Below are 19,517 nucleotides of genomic sequence, written 5' to 3'. Positions count from 1 at the left end.
TCTGATCAGTTAGGAAAGATAACTGACTGAGAGCAGTCTTTAGGCCTGTAGAAAGTTTGGTGCATGTAGCTTGAGCTAGAAATCTTAGTCCAAGAATAATTTAATAGAAATGAATAGGTTGCTTCCCCCCCCAAACAGGTTTCATGTCACCACTATATTGTGAACTTTAACAGCATGACTAAAGACCAGGCAGAAGCAACTTATTGCTAGGGAAAAAAAAAAAAGCCTGTCATGAAACATGGTAGTGTCTAAATGCCCTGAATGTAAACAGGTTAAGACTTAGTATGAAACTGCAACACAAGACCAGAAATAACATCCCTTTAGGACACTTAAATTTGTTTTAACCCCCCCCCAAATCTAGTTAAAGTCATCTAGATTTTTTAGGGCAAGTCTGCATCTTCCCCCCACAAAAATCCAAAAGTGCAAGTATAGAATTACATAGAAAGCTGCCAAAACACCAATTTTATCAGCAGACAGACCATTTACAGGAATTGTTATTGGCCTTGAAGGTACTTTGTATAGAGAATGAGTAGTCTCACCCTTCCCTACTAAACAAACCAATTAGATAAATGCAATACCAGGGGAGTTCAGAGTAACATGAGGCCAGACAACTCAAAACATTGCCAGTTTATTGAACAAAAGTTCAAGGCTCTTTCTGCCCCTGAACCATGATGGGGCCAAAGGTGGTCTTCCCTTCCCATTGAGGGCCTAAAAATAAAGCAGAAGATAAGCAACTCCCTTCAAGGAAACACACCTTAAATACAAAAAGGCACAGACCTGCATAGGAAGTGGAGGCACTTCCACTGTCAGAGCCACATGTCGAGTCGCAACAACCACAAACTTGGTCATCGCCATCAGCAGCAAACCACCTGCAATATGAGTGATCAGATACTGCACCTTCAACTTAGTCAATACAGCAAGAAACTCACCCATTTGCATGGAAGGAACAAGACTTGCGCTGGGCATCAGTGGGTGTGGAGGCAAGGGTGGCCTTCAGAGAGCATGTGATGTAGATCTGCAGGAGATACATCAGTTGTTACTCACCTGCTTGGTGAAACAAGAGATGCATGGACTCACTCATTTCTACATACAGAGGGACTGCCTCCCTGCTGGAAAACAAAGGCTTCTAGCTGGAACTGTATTTTGTCAGTCTGAGTTTGAGGCAGAAAGTAGGAGTTGGAACCAGTAGTCTTGCCATCCACGAAGCACCTGAAAACAGAATTGTTACAAAGCGCAATTTGTAATGATCAAAAAGGTAGTCTAGAAGGCAAGCCCCTTGTCGAATTGCAAGCAAGGTTCAGTTTGTTGCACTTTTGGCATCCCACAGAAAACCCACACCAAATCTTTGTCAAGGAAATGACTCAAGACTTGGCTACCAGGCATTACCTTCTAGACTGATAGAAACTTATTGAAATCACAAGAACTGATCTCACCCATGATTCTCAATGAAGGAATATCTTGGCTGAGCTTGCACAGAAGGCACTTGAGTAGCCACACAACTGTCCACAAAAACACGTAGAGGCCCGTGATTGTACATCTTCACGGAAGCTTCGAAGGTTATAACATCACCCAGGAAGTACACATTGGAAGGCCTCTGGAAGGACCAGTCATCTGCAAGAGGAAGGAATCAGTTACGCCATACTGCAAAGGCTGAATTTGGTTATATTAAATACAAACCAGTCATGAGCTTCAAGGAGAAAACCAAGATATCTTCCCCAGCCGCCACTGAAGCAAAAGGGACCCATGCTGGATTCAAGGCATTACTGCTCAGATTCTGAAGCCTGCAGTTTAAGACAACAATGAGGTGCTTTCCATGCAAAACACTACAATCAACCGTTTAGGTGGTTGCCAAGGTATAGCAAAGTGGTTGCTAGACTACAAGTTATCCGAAGAGCTTCTACAACTGACAGGAAGCTTTATAAAAAAAAAAAAAAAAAAAAAAAAAGAGTTGTAGGGACTTTGAAATATGCAAACTGCTTGTTGAAAGACTGAAGTTAACCTTCCCCAGTTAAAGTAGGCTGAAGCTGTACTTAAATGACTAGAAATAGTGGTCCAAGGGAGTTACCAATATGGCAGCCAAACAATATTGCGAGTAACCAGTTAGAAGTAGCCATGCTTCCATTTAAAATGAATCAGTTAAAAGAATCTGAACTATTTAATTGAGCCCCTGCAGCCAATTTCTTAAAGTAGATTAGCCAATGCATCAGTCTCAGTGGAGACTTACCACGTTAGCTGTAATTCTTAATATACAAGAGTTAGTGTTAAGGGCTAGTGTAGGAAAGTACTTGAAGGCAACTTAAAACCCACTACTTGAAGTGGCATGTAGCCTTGAAAGCCCAAACTCCCACAAAATAAGCAGACATGCCTTAAGGCACTAGGTATCAGGGATCAATTTGCTTAATTATGGGTCTAACAAACTTGCCTACAGAAGCAGCAATGTAATAGTGCTGCTTGCCTCAGAAAGCACAATGAATTAAACAGTTAAGTGTCAGCCTTACCTTGGATAATGGCACTGGATGCCAATGATGGCACTATCAGCCCTGTAAATTGGAGTTCCAGCAAATGGCTCAGGGGTGTAAGTAAGAGCAAAGGTGTAGACAAGCTCATCGTCAGTCATCTGCAAAACGATGACAGGTTACACAGGAGTTCATACTCCACTACAGCAAACAAGTGTAATGTAAACAGTTCTCACCGTCACCACACTGTTGCAGTCCTGTAGCTCATACTCAAAGATGATCACCTTAGAATCAAAGTCCTCACCAAGAGCAGAACATCCTCCCAAAGTAAGACCAGATGGCTTAATCAACTGACGGTTACTAAACAAGTCTCGCTTTGCTTCTACGATTACCGTACTCTCGCCACACTGAACAGCTACACTGCTAGGTGTTACAGGCTGTCTCAACTGAAAGTCCACCGCTAACGCCCTCGGTACTTCAGGAACTACAGGATATCTCCAATCCAATGGCTTCACTGGACCTTGCAGTAGTTGCTTGGACTGAAAAGCAAGAGGATCTTGTGCAAGCTTCTTGGAATCACCACTCAAAGGACTCTGATACTGAGCAGCCATTTGTAGAGGATCCAAAAAACCAGGAGGTGAAGAGACAAGACCTCCAGACACAGACACCACAGGAGTCAGGTCTGATTTTGGCCCAATGCCTCTCAGACTTTGAAAGTGCCTTGAATTTTCCCATGCATTGCAGACACCAAAAACAGCCAACATGAGAACAACAATTGCACCTTGACTGAACTCCATTTTGACAAGCCTCCCACAATACACACTACTGCTTAGCTTGGCCATTAAATACAGCTTTTAATTAAGATGTCTCCTCCCCTTTCAGCTTAATTAATTATCTTAATTCTGCTCTGGACCTGCAGAGTTCAAGCATTAACACATTACAATGTCATGGAAAGGCACTAGCCTATATCCCATTCGGACTGGAGATGAAGATACATAAATGCAGCTGCTCTGTGAACTGTTTGAGAGATTTATAATTTGCTATGGGAGAAGGTTTTATTTGTATTCAAAAAGAAAGGGAATAAGCGGGTTAAATGGCAATTAGCATGAATCAGGGTTCTGAAAATTCAGTCCAGAAACATTCTCTACTTGGTGCGGTCCCAAGAGTCTAAATAATACTTCTCTTAATTCTCGTACTCAATGTGTAATTCTTTCAATTCAATGTGTATCATCGCTATTCAGGTGAAGATTGTTGTTTGGACTTAAGAGGTTCACTCACTGCTGCTGAAGCGAAATGTGGATGGTGCTGTCACGTGGTATTGTTCCTTTTCTCAACGATGCTTAGGATGGACCAATCAAAGTCGTCTGTGATTACCGGATTCAACGTTCTGATCCATCAAGAGGAAACCCAACAGAAGACCTGTTGGTCTCACAGGACACAGCTAAACTTTGCTGCCCTATGGTTCTCCATATGTGTAATGAGCATTTGGTAATAGTAGTTAGTACTTGAGTAAACTGTGTTTATGATTTACTCTCTGTAAAGTACAAAGGTACCACAATGAGACTGTTTAATATAGTAACACAAAAATGACAAGGTTTGATCACAGGAAGACTAAAGCCTTTTTAGAAATCCCTTAAACTATTAAACAGCAATGTAATTCATTTAAAATGATACTTCCAATAAAGACTTTTACAATCACAGAATTATTGGTGTATCATCAGTACTGTCATATGAAACATGGATTATTTGCACCATCATGTGGTTGTTATGATGCAGTAGAACTGTCAGTTTAATTACATTTGAAATGAATTATTTACATATTAAATGATCCACAGTAAAATATGGTAATTCCCAGAATAGTGTCAATTCTCTGTGTACAGTTAAATTATTAGGCTACTAATATTAATCTATCAAAAAAAGACAACATCTTGCTATCATATGCTTTGGACAAACGGCACTGTATTCTTTGAAGTGACTTAAAGTACCATGTAAATATATGGCACATGAATATTGTGATCATGTAGTATCATTCATGGTTTCATTATATCAGGAAAAGCACAACATCATTTTATTTACAAATAATGGATGTACTTTACCCAAGTAAAAAGAGAGTGAGAGACAAAGCATTGCTTTAACCATTTTAAAATATTTATTTTCAGAATGAAAAATATAGTTGTTTAATTTAGCTCATCTGATAGCTGTACATTATCAGAAAACGCATTTAGGCGGCAGTGATTTCACGCTCAACCCAAAACACAAGCATATTTCATCAGGGGCAAACAAGAGGTTCCCTACCTTAAAATTCAGTGTGGTTAAAAATGAATAACTCAATCAGCAATATAAACAGTATTTGCTATTAATATACATGTATAATGAAAACAAGCAGCTCAGGGAAGGGCCTTTATAGTAAAGTTTTCATGTTTGTTCATAAATGTCTTGAAATTCCATCCTCCAGTTCAAATGAACACTTTTATGCTGTTAAAAAACGTGAATACATTATCGCAACTAAAAACCAATTCAATTCACATTTTAAGAAAGTTTTTGACCTTGAGACAAATTGTGCTTTTAAAAACGTTAAGTTTCAAGATATGCAGAATTCAGATGTACCATATATATATATATATATATAAAAATTAAGAGACCACTGCAAAATGATCAGTTTCTCTGGATTTACTATTTATAGGTATGTGTTTGAGTAAAATTTATTTTATTTTTTTTAAATTATAGAAAGTACTGACAACATTTCTCCCAAATTCTAAATAAAAATATTGTCATTTAGAGCATTTATTTGCAGAAAATGACAACTGGTCAAAATAACAAAAAAGATGTCAGTGTTTTCAGACCTCAAATAATGCAAAGAAAACAAGTTCATATTTATTATTAAACAACACAATACTAATGTTTTAACTTAGAGTTCAGAAATCAATATTTGGTGGAATAACCCTGATTTTCAATCACAGGTTTCATGCGTCTTGGCATGCTCTCTACCAGTCTTTCACATTGCTGTTGGGTGACTTTATGCCACTCCTGGTGCACAAATTCAAGCAGCTCGGATTTGTTTGATGGCTTGTGGCCATCCATCTTCCTCTTGATCACATTCCAGAGGTTTTCAATGGGGTTCAGGTCTGGAGATTGGGCTGACCATGACAGGGTCTTGATCCGGTGCTCCTCCATCCACACCTTGATTGATCTGGCTGTGTGGCATGGAGCATTGACCTGCTGGAAAAACCAATCCTCAGAGTTGGGGAACATTGTCAGAGCAGAAGGATAACCTTGTATGTGGCTTGATTCATGCGTCCTTCACAAAGACTAATCTGCCTGATTCCAGCCTTGCTGAAGCACCCCCAGATCATCACCGATCCAACTTTTTGTTATTTTGACCAGTTGTCATTTTCTGCAAATAAATGCTCTTAATGACAATATTTTTATTTGGAATTTGGGAGAATTGTTGTCAGTACTTTACAGCATAAAACAACTTTTTTTATTTTACTCAAATGCATACCTATAATCGTAAATCCAGAGAAACTGATCATTTTGTAGTGGTCTCTTAATTTTTTCTAGAGCAGTATAATATATTTGCATATATAAGATTAAGAGTATTTGTAGGACTAGGCCTATTTTTATGTATATTCTGTTTTATGACATTATTTTAATGGCAATTAAGCACATTTCTCCCCAAATTTACATTGGTGTGTGTGTGTGTGTGTATATATATATATATATATATATATATATATATATATATACACACACAGTGTGTATATATTCACCCTATCTGGACATGACGATTAATTAAAAAAAAAAATAAAAAAATTAATCTGATACATGAAATTCCCTACAACAAATACTTCCATGACTTAAACTTACAATTGTTCAAAATGTAAAAAATATATCATATTATTTTCACATTTATTTCTTTTGATTTTGGGGTGAAATATGACCAGGATATTTCTTGACAGTTTTCGTGAGATTCACCTTTGAGTTGGGGTATAAACTCACTATACACAAAGAAATTATTACTTTTTGGCTCATGACAAAAATTGAAATAATTTCTAAATCACCATCACAATAAATCTTGATTTAGAAACCTCTCATTCTAAAACAAAAAATAAAATAAAATCATGCCTTTGTTTGAATGGGTTTGTCAGTGCCAAAACGTAAGGAGAATGTAGCTTACATTTGTATTGCTTTAAAGATTTTAAAACCTGACAAGCATTTCAGTGTTTTACATGTGTGAATAAAAACACACAGGGCTTTAATGATTCTATATAGCACCTTTAAAATGAACCAACACATCGATTTATGAAGTTTCACAATGTTTTAAGACTTTCAGATAAAAGTAAATAAACTTTATAGGCTAAAAATTCTTTGGTAGAGCATCACAGCTGGTGTATTTAAAGAAGCGAGGCCACAAACCATTAATATACTCACTCTATTGTTCAATCCGATCAAAATGTAAAGTCTGTGATGCACTTTGGTGTCTTGGGTTCTAGAATGCTGGTGGAATCGTGGCGAGACCTTAACAACATACAAAAATATCCCTAATGCAACAAGAAAGCCTTTCTGAGTATGCAGAATACATTTGAGAGTTTTCATATACAATTTTAATACATAATAAGGTAAATGATTTAAAAGTTGTGTGTTTGCTGTAACAAAACAAACCCTCCGTTCTTTGGCTGTTTTCTAACTTGAGATATGTTTACATCAGTGAAACATACAGAACTTTTGTGGAAAAACACGTTCAGGGTAAAACCTCAAGAAACAGCACAGATTTACCACGTTGTGTAACACTGACTGCGATACTTAATTTGAAGATTTCTCATCAATAATGCACCAATAATGTTCAATGTCCAGGTCATATTTCTCCCTAAAATCAATAGGAAGACTTAAGAAATTATGTTATGCAAAAACGAAGCCTATTTTAAGGTACATTAAGATTTCTGCATTGACAATTTAGCACATTTTCCCTCCAAAAGGTCATTACTGTAATGCGAAAAATAAAACATTATACATTATTTAAATTGTAACATTTTTATATATCACTGTAGTACTTTTATGTACCACCTTTCATTTATGCCGATGTAAATAAAAGAACATTACATTATTTTGCAGTATCATTACAGTAAAAAAAATACTGTATTACAATAATGAGAATTACAGCTGAAAAGAAGAATTACAAAAAATATATACATTTTAATGCAAAAAATATGAGTGGTCCTAAAAACAGGACAGGCTTTTTTTTATTTTTTTTTATTTTTTATTAAAACATATTTTATTTATTTATTTTAATTTGGGGTGAAATCTGACCTGGACATGCTTTAATGATATTCAACCAAAAAAACATCCTGAAGTTTTCCCAACTCAAATCTGCACACGTCTTTTTAAACACTGTATCCACTATTTTCATTTTGGCTTGCTAAACCTTCATGCAAAAATGATAAAAATCCACAAGGAAGCCAGTATAAAACAACCATCGCAGTTCAGTGTTTTATATTATATAATACAGATGCAGGATTTGCTATGTACAGCAAAATAAAAGTGCTGGGACTGACATCCGTGATGGTGTGTTAAAGCTCACAGTGAAATCTGTGTTATAATACTGGTTAAATAGAGCGCGCTCCATTGGGTGGCATGCAGCATCCTTCATTCTTGCCTCAGCTCAAGTCCCGGCTCGAAGCAGAGGGCACGTCGCCGCTGCACGCCTGCTGTCCGATTCTTTCACGAGAAAGAACTGAGCGAACAGCGAACTGAGAGATCAGGTGATCACACAGAGGGCATCTCCTCCGTGCCAGCGCTGGACTCAGATCAGTCTGGAGTTCTTCAGGAACTGAATGAGGACTTTGTAAATGAAGGTGTACTGTGAAAGCGTCTGTACCATCATCATACGCTGCTGTCGCAGTAACTTCAGAACAGTCGGGACGTCCAGCATCTGTAAAAACACATATCAGTGACCATCAGAAAACAGTAGTAACGATCTGAAGCCCAAAGACACGATCTGAAGCCCAAAGACGGAGTTAATCTGAGGGAAAGCCATTTCAAATTCTAAACATCATCAATAAGACTTTAGAAAGAGCAGATATCAATACGGTATGTGGAGTATTTTCACAGGATTTTTTCCCCTTTTTCACCCAATTTGGAATGCCCAATTCCCAGTGCGCTTTTAAGTCCTCGTGGTGTTGTAGTGATTCACCTCAATCCGGGTGGAGGAGGACGAATCTCAGTTGCCTCCGCGTCTGAGACCGTCAACCCGCATCTTATCACGTGGCTTGTTGAGTGCGTTGCCACGGAGACATAGCGCGTGTGGAGGCTTCACGCCATCGACCGCGGCATCCACGCACAATTCACCACGCGCCACACTGAGCGCAAGACCACATTATAGCGCTCACGAGGAGGTTACCCCATGTGAATCTACCCTCCCTAGCAACCGGGCCAATTTGGTTGCTTAGGAGACCTGGCTGGAGTCACTCAGCACGCTCTGGATTTGAACTAGCGAACTCCAGGTGTGGTAGCCAGCGTCTTTTACCACTGAGCTACCCAGGCCCCCTAGTATTTTCATTACAATTAAGCACATTTTCCCCTAATTTCTCATTAATGTAATGCAAAAAAAAAAAAAAAAAAAGCTTTTTGTAAATCACGGTAGTATTTGTTGTACTGCCCTTTAATTTATACTAATAAAAAAAAAAAAAAATACAAAAAAATCTTTCTATTCTTTGTGTGATTTCCCTCTTGTGAGGAGAATTTAATCACAGAACTGACAATAACAATTGAAAATTACAGAAAAACATAATCTACATGAAAATAAAGTAACTGCAAAAATTATTAATAGTCCTAAAATTGGCTTCAATTTCTTTATGCAAAACATCATTTATTTTTTCTTTTAAATTTAGGTTGAAATATGACCCAGACATAGCTGATGCTATATTGTGTATTTTAGTTAAAATTGTACGTTTTTTTTCCACATACTAAAAATTTGTGAATTTTATTTTTCATATGTTTCATCAGCTGAATGACTAACAATTTTACGTTAACATTTTATAAAATTCATTATGGATCTATTCTAAGGTCTATACTAGAGATCGATCGTTAATCGGAATTTCTGATATTTATTTCCGATATTCAAGCATTTTTCTTTTATCGGGTATAGCTTTTATAATATCAGATCCACCGATAACACTATGTAACACAATTTTTGTTCCTGGGTAGTAAGTGTAATTTCCTAATTGCTTATAAGTATAGAACATGGCTATTATTCCCCACAAACTTTGCTTTTGTGACCAGGACAGTGATATTTTGAAATGTACCTATTTCCAATGAGAAAACGGGCGAATGTGTGTCTTTTCGTTCACATAAAGTCAGAAAAAAACAACATATGAATCCAATTTAACATGTATTTATACTAAAGTAATACAAAAATGACTACAAAAGATTTAGAAGCGAGTAGTTTTTCGAGATTTACGATTATACTGTAAATCACATTCACGAATCAGCCCCCAAATGTAGTCTCCCATCATGTTCTCGTTATACTGTCCTTGGTAGCGGCGTTCAAAGTCCAGTATATCCTGATGGAAGCGCTCGCCTTGCTCCTCCGAGTACGCTCCCATGTTCTCCTTGAATTTATCAAGATGAGAATCAAGGATATGGACTTTGAGGGACATCCTACAGTCCATTGTGACGTAGTTCTTCACCAAAGTCTCAACCAGCTCCACATAGTTTTCGGCCTTGTGATTGCCCAGGAAGCCCCGACAAAGCTGTTCCAAGCCGCTTTCTCCTTACTAGTGAGCTTCTTGGGGAATTCATTGCACTTAGGGAAGAAGTCTTGAAGGTACTTGAAGGCTGTGGACTCCTTATCTAGAGCTCTGACAAATTGTTCCATAAGGCCCAATTTGATGTGCAGTGGTGGCATCAGCACCTTCCGGGGGTCCACCAGTGGCTCCCACTTGACGTTGTTCCTCCCCAGAGAGAACTCGGTCCACTGTGGCCAGTCCTGCCTGTGGTAGTGCGCCTTGGTGTCCCTGCTGTCCCAAAGGCAAAGATAGCAGGGAAACTTGGTAAAACCGCCTTGGAGACCCATCAGGAATGCCACCATTCTGAAGTCTCCTATGACCTCCCAGCCGTACTCATCATACTTCAAGGCGTCCAGCAAGGTCTTGATATATATCCACTTAGGCAGCTGGAACTAAACTGAACTGGTGGGCTTAAGGCCCCTGTATTTATACTACTATTTATATTACTGGAAAGTTCTAGAAGTTACTCCAAGTTTATCCAGCACTGAATCTATCTGGAATGTTCTGGAAAATAGGTACATTTTAAAATATCACTGTCCTGGTCACAAAAGCAAAGTTTGTGGGGAATAATAGCCATTTTCTATACTTTTGAGGCATAAGCAATTAGGAAATAATACTTACTACCCAGGAACCCCACAAAAAATAAAATAATTTGTTACATGGTGTAACTGCCGCCATCTGGCGGGAGTTTCTGAAATCGCACGCAAGATGGCCATTGCAGCAGTGCGTGTGAGAGGAAACAACGCTGGGGGTTGTCCACAGGTTAAGTAATGTGCTTTTGCAATGTATTGCTTGAATTAATAAATTGTATTAAACGTAACAGCCATTCATGCTCTAGTGAGATGTGTTACATACTATAAATGCTTGATGTGGAGACGAACTCACGTAAAGACAAATCCTGCAAATTCCCAAAGACGTAACATTACTTCACATTAATCAACATGAAGAGCCTTGGATGAGTGCATGTTGGAAATATGACGGTTTAATTTAATTCTCAGTTGGCTGTTTATTAGTCTTGTAAATTTGCTGTTCAGGTAGATGCTCAGGTTCCAATGGAATGACTGGCCGTATGCCAGAATGGCTGTATAATCCTTTCCATTTGATTCATAGCGTTGAACTTTTAATTTAAAAGGCACTTTAACTTGAAAAATACACCAGGGACTCTTATTTTGAAATGTGTGCTTCACTGCTTCCAGCTGTTCAGTCAAACAGATAAGGGAAATAAATTGTATACTCCTATAATAATCGTATTACAATATAAACAATTAAAAGTAAACATTGTCATATTTCATCAACACTACATCATCACTATCAACAGGTGATCATTAGTGATCGATGATCACTTGTCATAAATTTCCGATATGGCCTAATGATTGTAAACTGCTCTGCAACAGCGGAAAACACTCACAATCCACCGCGTGCTTGGAGAAATAAAACAGTGCTGCATTTTCACTCTCAAGCACGCAGCGCATGCATTTATTTAATTAAATCATATTCTTTTAAGTTTGATAATCACATTAAGTCATATCACGATTCCTGTCTTTCCACCCCCAAATTTAAGACCTCTTTAAATAAAAACTAAGACTTCTGTTGTATCATTTAAGACTTTTTATGACCTTATATTTTTAGAAAACTGAATTTAAGACATTTTAAGACTTTTTAAAGATCCGCGGGAATCCTGTCTACTCCTAGCAACCCTCTCTCATGACAAAAGTAAGCCGTGTATACTCTTCACCCTGGTAACTGACCATTTAACCCTGAGAAGCTGTTGACATGCATTAATTCTCTCATGCATTTATGCCACTGTAAGTGCAGGACATCTGTACCTCATTATGTTCCAGACAGGCGATCATGATTTCAGAGAGAATGACCACACCCGTGCGGCCCACCCCTGCACTGCAGTGCACCAGAACCGGCAGGTTTGTGTTCTTTGGATCACTCGAGCTGTTTGTGTGTCGCCGCACGGACTGGATCTCCTCCAAGTATGCTGAGACACAAAAATAAAGCAGTTTAAAGAGCCACACCAGTCTAAAAACACACAAACTGAACAATGGAAAAGGGCCGATTACAGAGCCTTGAGGCACGCCGCACAAAAAATGATTAAGCTTGAGTGGTGCATTAAAGCTGAAGTATGTAACATAATCAGTGTTAAAATACTTTCTTCTATCCCAGCTTAATATGCAGAAACAACTGTAGGTAAGCCATTCATAGGTTGGTTTTCTCAAAAAATGTAAACACTGCATCTATGTGGTGATATAAAAATTCTTGTGTTTGTTTTGAGTGACCAGCTTAGACCCGGGACAATCTGACTGTTTGAATAACTGCAGGCAAGGGGCGTATTCAGAAAGCTGTTTTGAAAACATTGTGGGTTTTTTTGCAATTCTGTATGGTCACAAAAATTACATACTTCAGCTTTAAATGTCATCGCAGACTAAAACATATCGTGATAACATATCGTCATAAATGGGTGAGTAAATTATGATTTAAATTTTTATTTAAGGGGGAATTATTTCTGTCAGGAAACTCTATAGTGCTTCATTCAATGCACATTTTTTGGGATAGTTTAGTTGAGCCAAAAGCAAGGCTGGTTAATGGAAAACGAAAAGACTCTTTTGTGTGTTGTACTTACAGAGGAACCCTTTAAAGTCTTCTGGGCAGCTGTGGTCGGGCCAGTCCGTGTACTGTAGATGCCAGACGGTTCGCTCTTGGCCCGTTAGAAGATGTTTGATCTTCAGTCCCGTCGTGGCGTAACAACCGGAATCCGTACGGAAGCGCGTGGTTATCTTAAACCGTCCGTATGTAACAGTGTTGTGGCGGGAGCCCAAACGAGGCCAATAGCGGAAACTCTTCTCGCGACCCCCCTCCTACAAGTCACATTACAAAACCAACGGTTTAATAATGAAACAATGCAACAAAAGTGATACGTTTCAGATTCAAGCACAACATGTTTCATACTCACCTCCTCTGCGGTAACCATGGCGATGATGGCAACTCCTTGTTCCCAAACCATTTGCCAGAAGTCTTGGCAGGTGTTGGAGAGGGGACCCTGAGATGCAATATAAGTCCATTCCTTGCCGCTTACCGTAACCTGGTGAATACAGTAACATTATGATAAAATCACAGAAAAGAAAATTCTGATATCACTTACCCTCATGTCGTTTAAAGCCTGTTTGGCTTTCTTTATTCAGTGAAACACAAGAGGAGAAATTCTGTTTATGCTGCTCTTTTCAACGCAGGCTGTCAAGCTCCAAAAATGACAAAACGCACCACTGAAGTAGTCCATATTACTCAAGTGCTATATACCAAGTCTTCTTACACAATACGATAGATTCATGTGAGGAAGAGACACTCAACACTAAGCTATTGTTATGACTTCTTAAAATTTTAAATATATTGCACTAGTCAAAAGGACTACTTTCACTTTTATTGTGCTTTTTTTTTTTGTTATATTTGGAGATCAACAGTGTCCATGCCCATTCACTTTCATTGTATGATAAAGAGCAGCTCATACCTCCTTAAAAAGTTCTCCTTTTGTGTTCCATGGAAGAAAGAGAGAATGTCATCGAGGTTTGGAACAACATGAGTTTTTGGGTGAATTATCCTTTTAAACTTGTACAGAATACTTTTTGTGGTTAAACGCATGCTAAATAGCAAACAGACTAACACCGAAACAAAGGATCTGTCATGCTATGGCAAAATTAAAGACACAAAGAAAACAAAAAGCATTTCAGTCATACTTCAGTTCTGCTTATATCTTCTGTGCATTATCCATACAATGAACTGAATCGTCATCCTATGACACACTACACATCTACGACAGGTAAACGCTCGTGGTACTGTAGCTCACCCTGATGTGCGAGGCGTTGATGTAACCTGTGTTGTTCTCTTTGGTGGGCACCAGCTCCACACGCGTGTCATCATAGGGCAGGACGTCTTGGAAGCGGTTCCTGTCGCCGTTCTCGGGCATCTGAGCGATCGTGCACTCACAGTTGGGCCGTCTTTTGGCCACCTGCTCATACTCTGTGAAGACCATCCCCTGATCCACACGCTGTTCCAGTATCTTACACTGCGTAGTGAGCACACAGGATATGAGGGTCTGTTCACACCACAATGACCTAATTAACCTTTACAGCATGCAATAAATAGATTCTCAGCTTAGTTTTATGGCTGCACTCACTCCTGCACTTATTTTTCAGCATTTTGGCAACAGGCAAAATAAGGTTGTACGAGATGATAGAAATAGGAAATCTTTTACAAATCTAGTTTAAATGACGTGCCAATTTCGTAGAAACAGAATCTTTGAGTCCATGTTGGTTTCATACATAAAGGCATTTTCTACACAAAATGTATTTGTCAAATGTCCCTTAAAATAATTTCCTTGCTCCTTGAATACATGTATTTACTCATTTATTTTTCTAAATGTTTTCAAACATATTTTTAAAGGTATTTTTATATATTTTTTTAAATATCATGCATTTCTAGTCTGTAATATTCATGCGTTTTCTTAGGGTTACTCCATCTGACCTGAACAAATTGTGGCTTTTCATAAAAATGTCAAAATATCAGATTTATAAAATTATTATTATTATTATTTAGACACTTATGAGGGTTTAAAGGGGTCCTCTAAGTTTTTTTTGTTTTCTGGTTACCTGCAGGTTGGTTATACCACCTGACTTTGATTTGGTGGAAAGAAGTAATATTTTTACACTAAATTGTTTCACTGCTTATTTTCTTTAAGAAATAATAATAACATTACTTATTCCAACATTTCTTTTTTCAAGAATTTTAGCTTTAAATTGCAGATTTTTTCTTTTTTCTCCAGACGGTTACACCACAGACATTTCAAGGTGTTTTAAAAGATTTCCTGTTTCATTGGCATTCCCAAAATTAAAGGCTTATAACGCGACAAAAACAAAACAAAGAAAAAACAAGAAGGGTCAAGTGTTTGGTATCATTATAAAGAAAACGTTTAACATTTTTTAATGATATAGATGATTATACATTGAGACTCTCAGCCTAAGAAAAAAATTTCTTTTTGTATTTTTCTGATTTGGCATTATATATCTGTAGGAATAAATAAGGTGACTCTGAAAAACTGCTTTGGTTTTGTTCCCAATCATGTCAACTGTATCTGAGAAAAATGTTGTGTCGATACGACAAAGTAATCAAAAGTTATAGCATTACTATAAAAATAATTTATCATAGTGGCCAAAAACATCTCCAAACAAATAAAACATAATAATTGTACATAAGAACTAATTACACATGCAAACACAACAATGACTAAAGGTTTGCATAGCATGCAGACATGATTTTAGTAATGAGATTTCACAGAATGAGTTTCATTCTGTGCCATCTGAGTCATCATTGAGTCTGTGTCATGTATTTGGCGCCATCTCCTGGTGGTCATATGTAACATTGTGCTTCATGTGGATTATCTAATGATCATCTAATTATTGGACTGCTTCTAGTTTGCATTTTTTTCTAACTCTAAATGAAAAAATAACTTAAATTTAGACTTTGGTCTTGATGCTTTGTTCCCATTTGTGCTTTAATGACCGCATGAATAATACCTGATGATCACATCTTGTGTGCTTCAATGGAAGCAAATCTGACTATCTGTGCAAAAGAGTTCACATAATCAAACGTCCCTAATTTACATAAATTTGATTAGTAAACTAGAAATAACGCATAATATTAAATATTTCCTTCTCATTATACCTCATAACCTTTTCTTTTACATTTTTAAAAATCCTAACACTTTGTTTAATTCCAGGTTTAATTAAATTCCAGGTTTAAACTTGACCCCAGTGTATGTCAACGTTCACATTGGCCATTAAAAAAATCCCATATCAGTAAACCACTGAAAAACTAGTCAAACTGAAAGCAATACTCACTCTCTCGTCATTAGAAGCGTTCTCCGAGTCGTCCTTTCCTTCATCGGCCAGAGGCATTCTGGACAGAGTCAGGCCATTAAGAGCTGCCAGCTTCAGTGGACCCATTTTCTTTACCTCTGAGCGACCCTTCTTCATACCCTGATGTGAGAAGACAGCGATGGACAGAGAAAGAAGAAAACAGAGAGTGTTTATGGATCTGTTGAGACTCTGAGAATTCTTTACTGGAATGCTGCTGTACATGTCAAATGGCCTGTTGGGTGGCATTCTTCACAATGCAGGTACAAAGTCAAGTGATCAGCCTCACCCCAGAGAAGAAATACTTATTTCACTTTCCGATTAAACGAAAATAAAAGGCACTAACAGCAGGAGGCATCGTCTACGGTGTTAATTCATATCATACTAGTTGGATCAAGTGCAATTACAAACAGGTTTGGATTGCCTTTGTTATAACTGACCCCAATCATATTTACATCTGTAAATTGGATACAAAAGTAGATGTTTAGTAGAATGTTCAGGCTGATCTTTTCCATAAAATGAATGTGCATGGAAATGGATGCTCTCCAGCTCCATAAGGATGAATATGCACCGTTAAAGTAGTCCAAACGACTCAAATTCAATATTCTAAGTAGGGCTGGGCAATACGGCTAAAAAAAATAATATCTCAATATTTTTCAGCCAATTGATGCTATTCTATATATATCTAGATAATTGTGAATTTTCTCTTACAAAATGGCTCAAAAGTGATTTTTTTATTTTTTAAATCAGAGGAACCATCAATTCATCCAAAAAGTAATTGTACAGGGTGGCCCCAAAAAACAAACAAACAAACAAACAAACAAAAAAAAAACGGGGCAACGTGAATAATCAAAATGTTTTTGATTATTTCTGCGATTAAGTAATGCGTCTATTATTACAGCCCATGTGTATCGCCACAAGGCGGCACTTTATTTTGTGCAATTGGTGCAAATAAAGTTTACATGTGTGTTTGGGACAAAAAGTCATAGAATTACGGCAAAAATCGTACAAACGTCTTTATGCATTTTTTCTTCTCCCCTTTTCTCCCCAATTTGTAATGCCCAATTCCCAATGCGCTCTAAGTCCTCGTGGTGGCGTAGTGACTCGCCTCAATCCGGGTGGCAGAGGACGAATCTCAGTTGCTTCCTTGTCTGAGACTGTCAATCCGTGCATTTTAGCACGTGGCTTGTTGAGCGCGTTACCACGGAGACATAGCGTGTGTGGAGGCCTCACGCTATTCTCCGCGGCATCCACGCACAACTCACCACGCGCCCCACTGAGAACGAACCACATCATAGCGACCCCTAGCAACCGGGCCAATTTGGTTGGTTAGGAGACCTGGCTGGAGTCACTCCCTGGATTCGAACTTGCGACTCTAGTTGTGGTAGTCAGCGTCTTTACTCACTGAACTACCCAGGCCCCCGTTTTTATGCATTTTTAAGATATGAGCAATCAAACATAGTGACACTATTTTGTTTTTGGGATACCCTGTAGATTAAATATTTTAAAGGCATTGAATAAAAAAATCTATTTATAAATAATAAATAATAAAATGTTTTTTTCCTACATCTTTTCACTAAATGAACACAAGGTATGAGGTTTAATCATTTTCATTTATATGCACTTTTACATTTATATTTTATACAGTATACTGTACAATGATATATAGTATCTTAATAAAAAGCATTATTTACCTTAATATATTTACTAAAGCAAGGTGGGCATAGTGCTAAAAACACAACGTCCAACATCCAATTCCAAGTCTCCATATTCTCATACTTACACTTCTGTTACTTTAATGGTGCTTTCTGTCCTTTATGAGTGTTTCTGGTCCATCGTATGGAAAACAGCGGCGTGAATATTCTGATAAACATTTAGTTATGTGTTCCACAGCAGAAGTACATAATGGTGAGTAAATGATGACAGAATTAATTTTGGGTTAAGTCATGATTACTGACATTCAGGGCTGTCCATATATCAAAATAAAGTATATTACACATAGCTGACTAGGCTCTTTAGACTTTAATAAGAAATAAAAAAAAACTATTAATGGAATGAGGAGGATGCATTTATTTCCTGGTATAAACTTGCGCTTCTCTTCAAGGAACCTTTAAGAAAATACTTACATAATGACTGTTAACTAACTCATCTGGTGGCTACACATTATATCTCATGACCTCACAGAGCTCATCTTGTCTTTAAATCTTTGGAGGGCTTTTTAACACAAACATCTCTCTCTCTTTCCAAGTGATGTGTCCAAATACAAAAAGTAAATAGGTCTTCTTTTTTTATATAATGGTTATTTGCTATTACTGCTGGATTTTGCTGATACCGATAAATAAGGTGGTGAAAAATGCCGATAACCGATTAATCGGCAGATAGTTTTTAAAATCGATTCACAGAATGTTACAGCATTTTCTTAGTCGACACAGTCATAGAGGCCAGAGTACAAAATTACTAAAATCCCAGATGTAGTTTATTTTTCAACCAAAATCCCAATAAATATAATAAAAAAGATTGGGTGCACAACGTGGGACTTTTAACACTAAACAAGCCTGAAACACACCAGGGACTCTTATTTTGAAATGACAGACTTGACTCCATTACAGTGCTCAATTTTATATACTTACAAAATGAAGCTTTTTATAGCCTATGTATTATTATTTTTATTATTATTCACAATATATGAAGTTGGAGACACGATATATGTGCTGACGAGGGACGTTTCCATATAGTCGCATTTGTCTTCGCATGCCCTCGCTTCATTAAAAAAAATAACTAAAAAAAAAAATCAGAGAAACAAAGGAATAAAAAAATTTAAAAAATAAACTAAAAAACTATCGGCAACTAACAGCATAAATTTTTGATGATAACCGATAGTTCCATAAAGCAACTATCGGCACCGATTAATCAGTAAAACCGATTTATCGGTCTACCTCTAATTACTACTGTAAATGGAGGTCAACCGATAGTGGATTATGCTGATACCAATAATTAAGGTAGTGGAAAAGGCCGTTAACCAATTAATCGGCCGATAATCTCTTTTAAAAAACGATTGATAAAACTTTTTTTTTTTATCAAGTCCGAAATACACCGGGAACTCTTATTTTGAAATGACAGAGACTTGGCATCCTTACAATGCTCAATATGCAAATATTTACCAAATGAAGCTTTTTATAGCCTATATATTCACCAGATGAAGAGTTTATATTTATATATTTCACCAGATGAAGAATAAAATAAATAAATAAATAGAAAACCTATTGGCATAGATATTTTGACCATACCCGATAGTTCTAAAAAGCAACTATCGCCATAATTTATCAGTAAAACCGATATATCGGTCTACCTCTAGCTGTAACTGG

At 37.4% G+C, this 19,517-nt stretch overlaps 2 protein-coding genes across 3 annotated transcripts in view; both read right to left on the bottom strand.

Annotated features, from left to right (window-relative positions):
* Positions 1 to 643: 643 nt before the first annotated feature.
* On the bottom strand, positions 644 to 3,253 carry LOC127454997 (zona pellucida sperm-binding protein 3-like). The gene is made up of 8 exons (XM_051722514.1): positions 2,693 to 3,253; positions 2,499 to 2,617; positions 1,678 to 1,781; positions 1,434 to 1,611; positions 1,092 to 1,209; positions 930 to 1,015; positions 778 to 869; positions 644 to 708 (listed from the first exon to the last, which is right to left on the bottom strand). Exons 1-8 carry the CDS (start codon positions 3,251 to 3,253, stop codon positions 644 to 646), a joined length of 1,323 nt encoding a protein of 440 aa, XP_051578474.1.
* A 1,336-nt stretch (positions 3,254 to 4,589) lies between these two features.
* LOC127455165 (tyrosine-protein phosphatase non-receptor type 21-like) overlaps positions 4,590 to 19,517 on the bottom strand; it is a 45,899-nt gene continuing 30,971 nt past the window's right edge. For both annotated transcript variants that reach the window (XM_051722810.1, XM_051722811.1), the window contains 6 exons: positions 16,138 to 16,275; positions 14,088 to 14,306; positions 13,200 to 13,328; positions 12,870 to 13,104; positions 12,067 to 12,227; positions 4,590 to 8,385 (listed from right to left, as the gene is read on the bottom strand). In XM_051722810.1, coding sequence (XP_051578770.1) covers positions 8,257 to 8,385; positions 12,067 to 12,227; positions 12,870 to 13,104; positions 13,200 to 13,328; positions 14,088 to 14,306; positions 16,138 to 16,275 — 1,011 coding nt within the window. In that variant the 3' untranslated portion in view covers positions 4,590 to 8,256. The remainder of the gene's footprint in view (positions 8,386 to 12,066; positions 12,228 to 12,869; positions 13,105 to 13,199; positions 13,329 to 14,087; positions 14,307 to 16,137; positions 16,276 to 19,517) is intronic.

The sequence above is a fragment of the Myxocyprinus asiaticus genome, chromosome 17 (genome assembly GCF_019703515.2).
Source record: "Myxocyprinus asiaticus isolate MX2 ecotype Aquarium Trade chromosome 17, UBuf_Myxa_2, whole genome shotgun sequence".
Classification (NCBI taxonomy): Eukaryota; Metazoa; Chordata; class Actinopteri; order Cypriniformes; family Catostomidae; genus Myxocyprinus; species Myxocyprinus asiaticus.
This window is presented reverse-complemented; position numbering and strand designations above follow the sequence as displayed.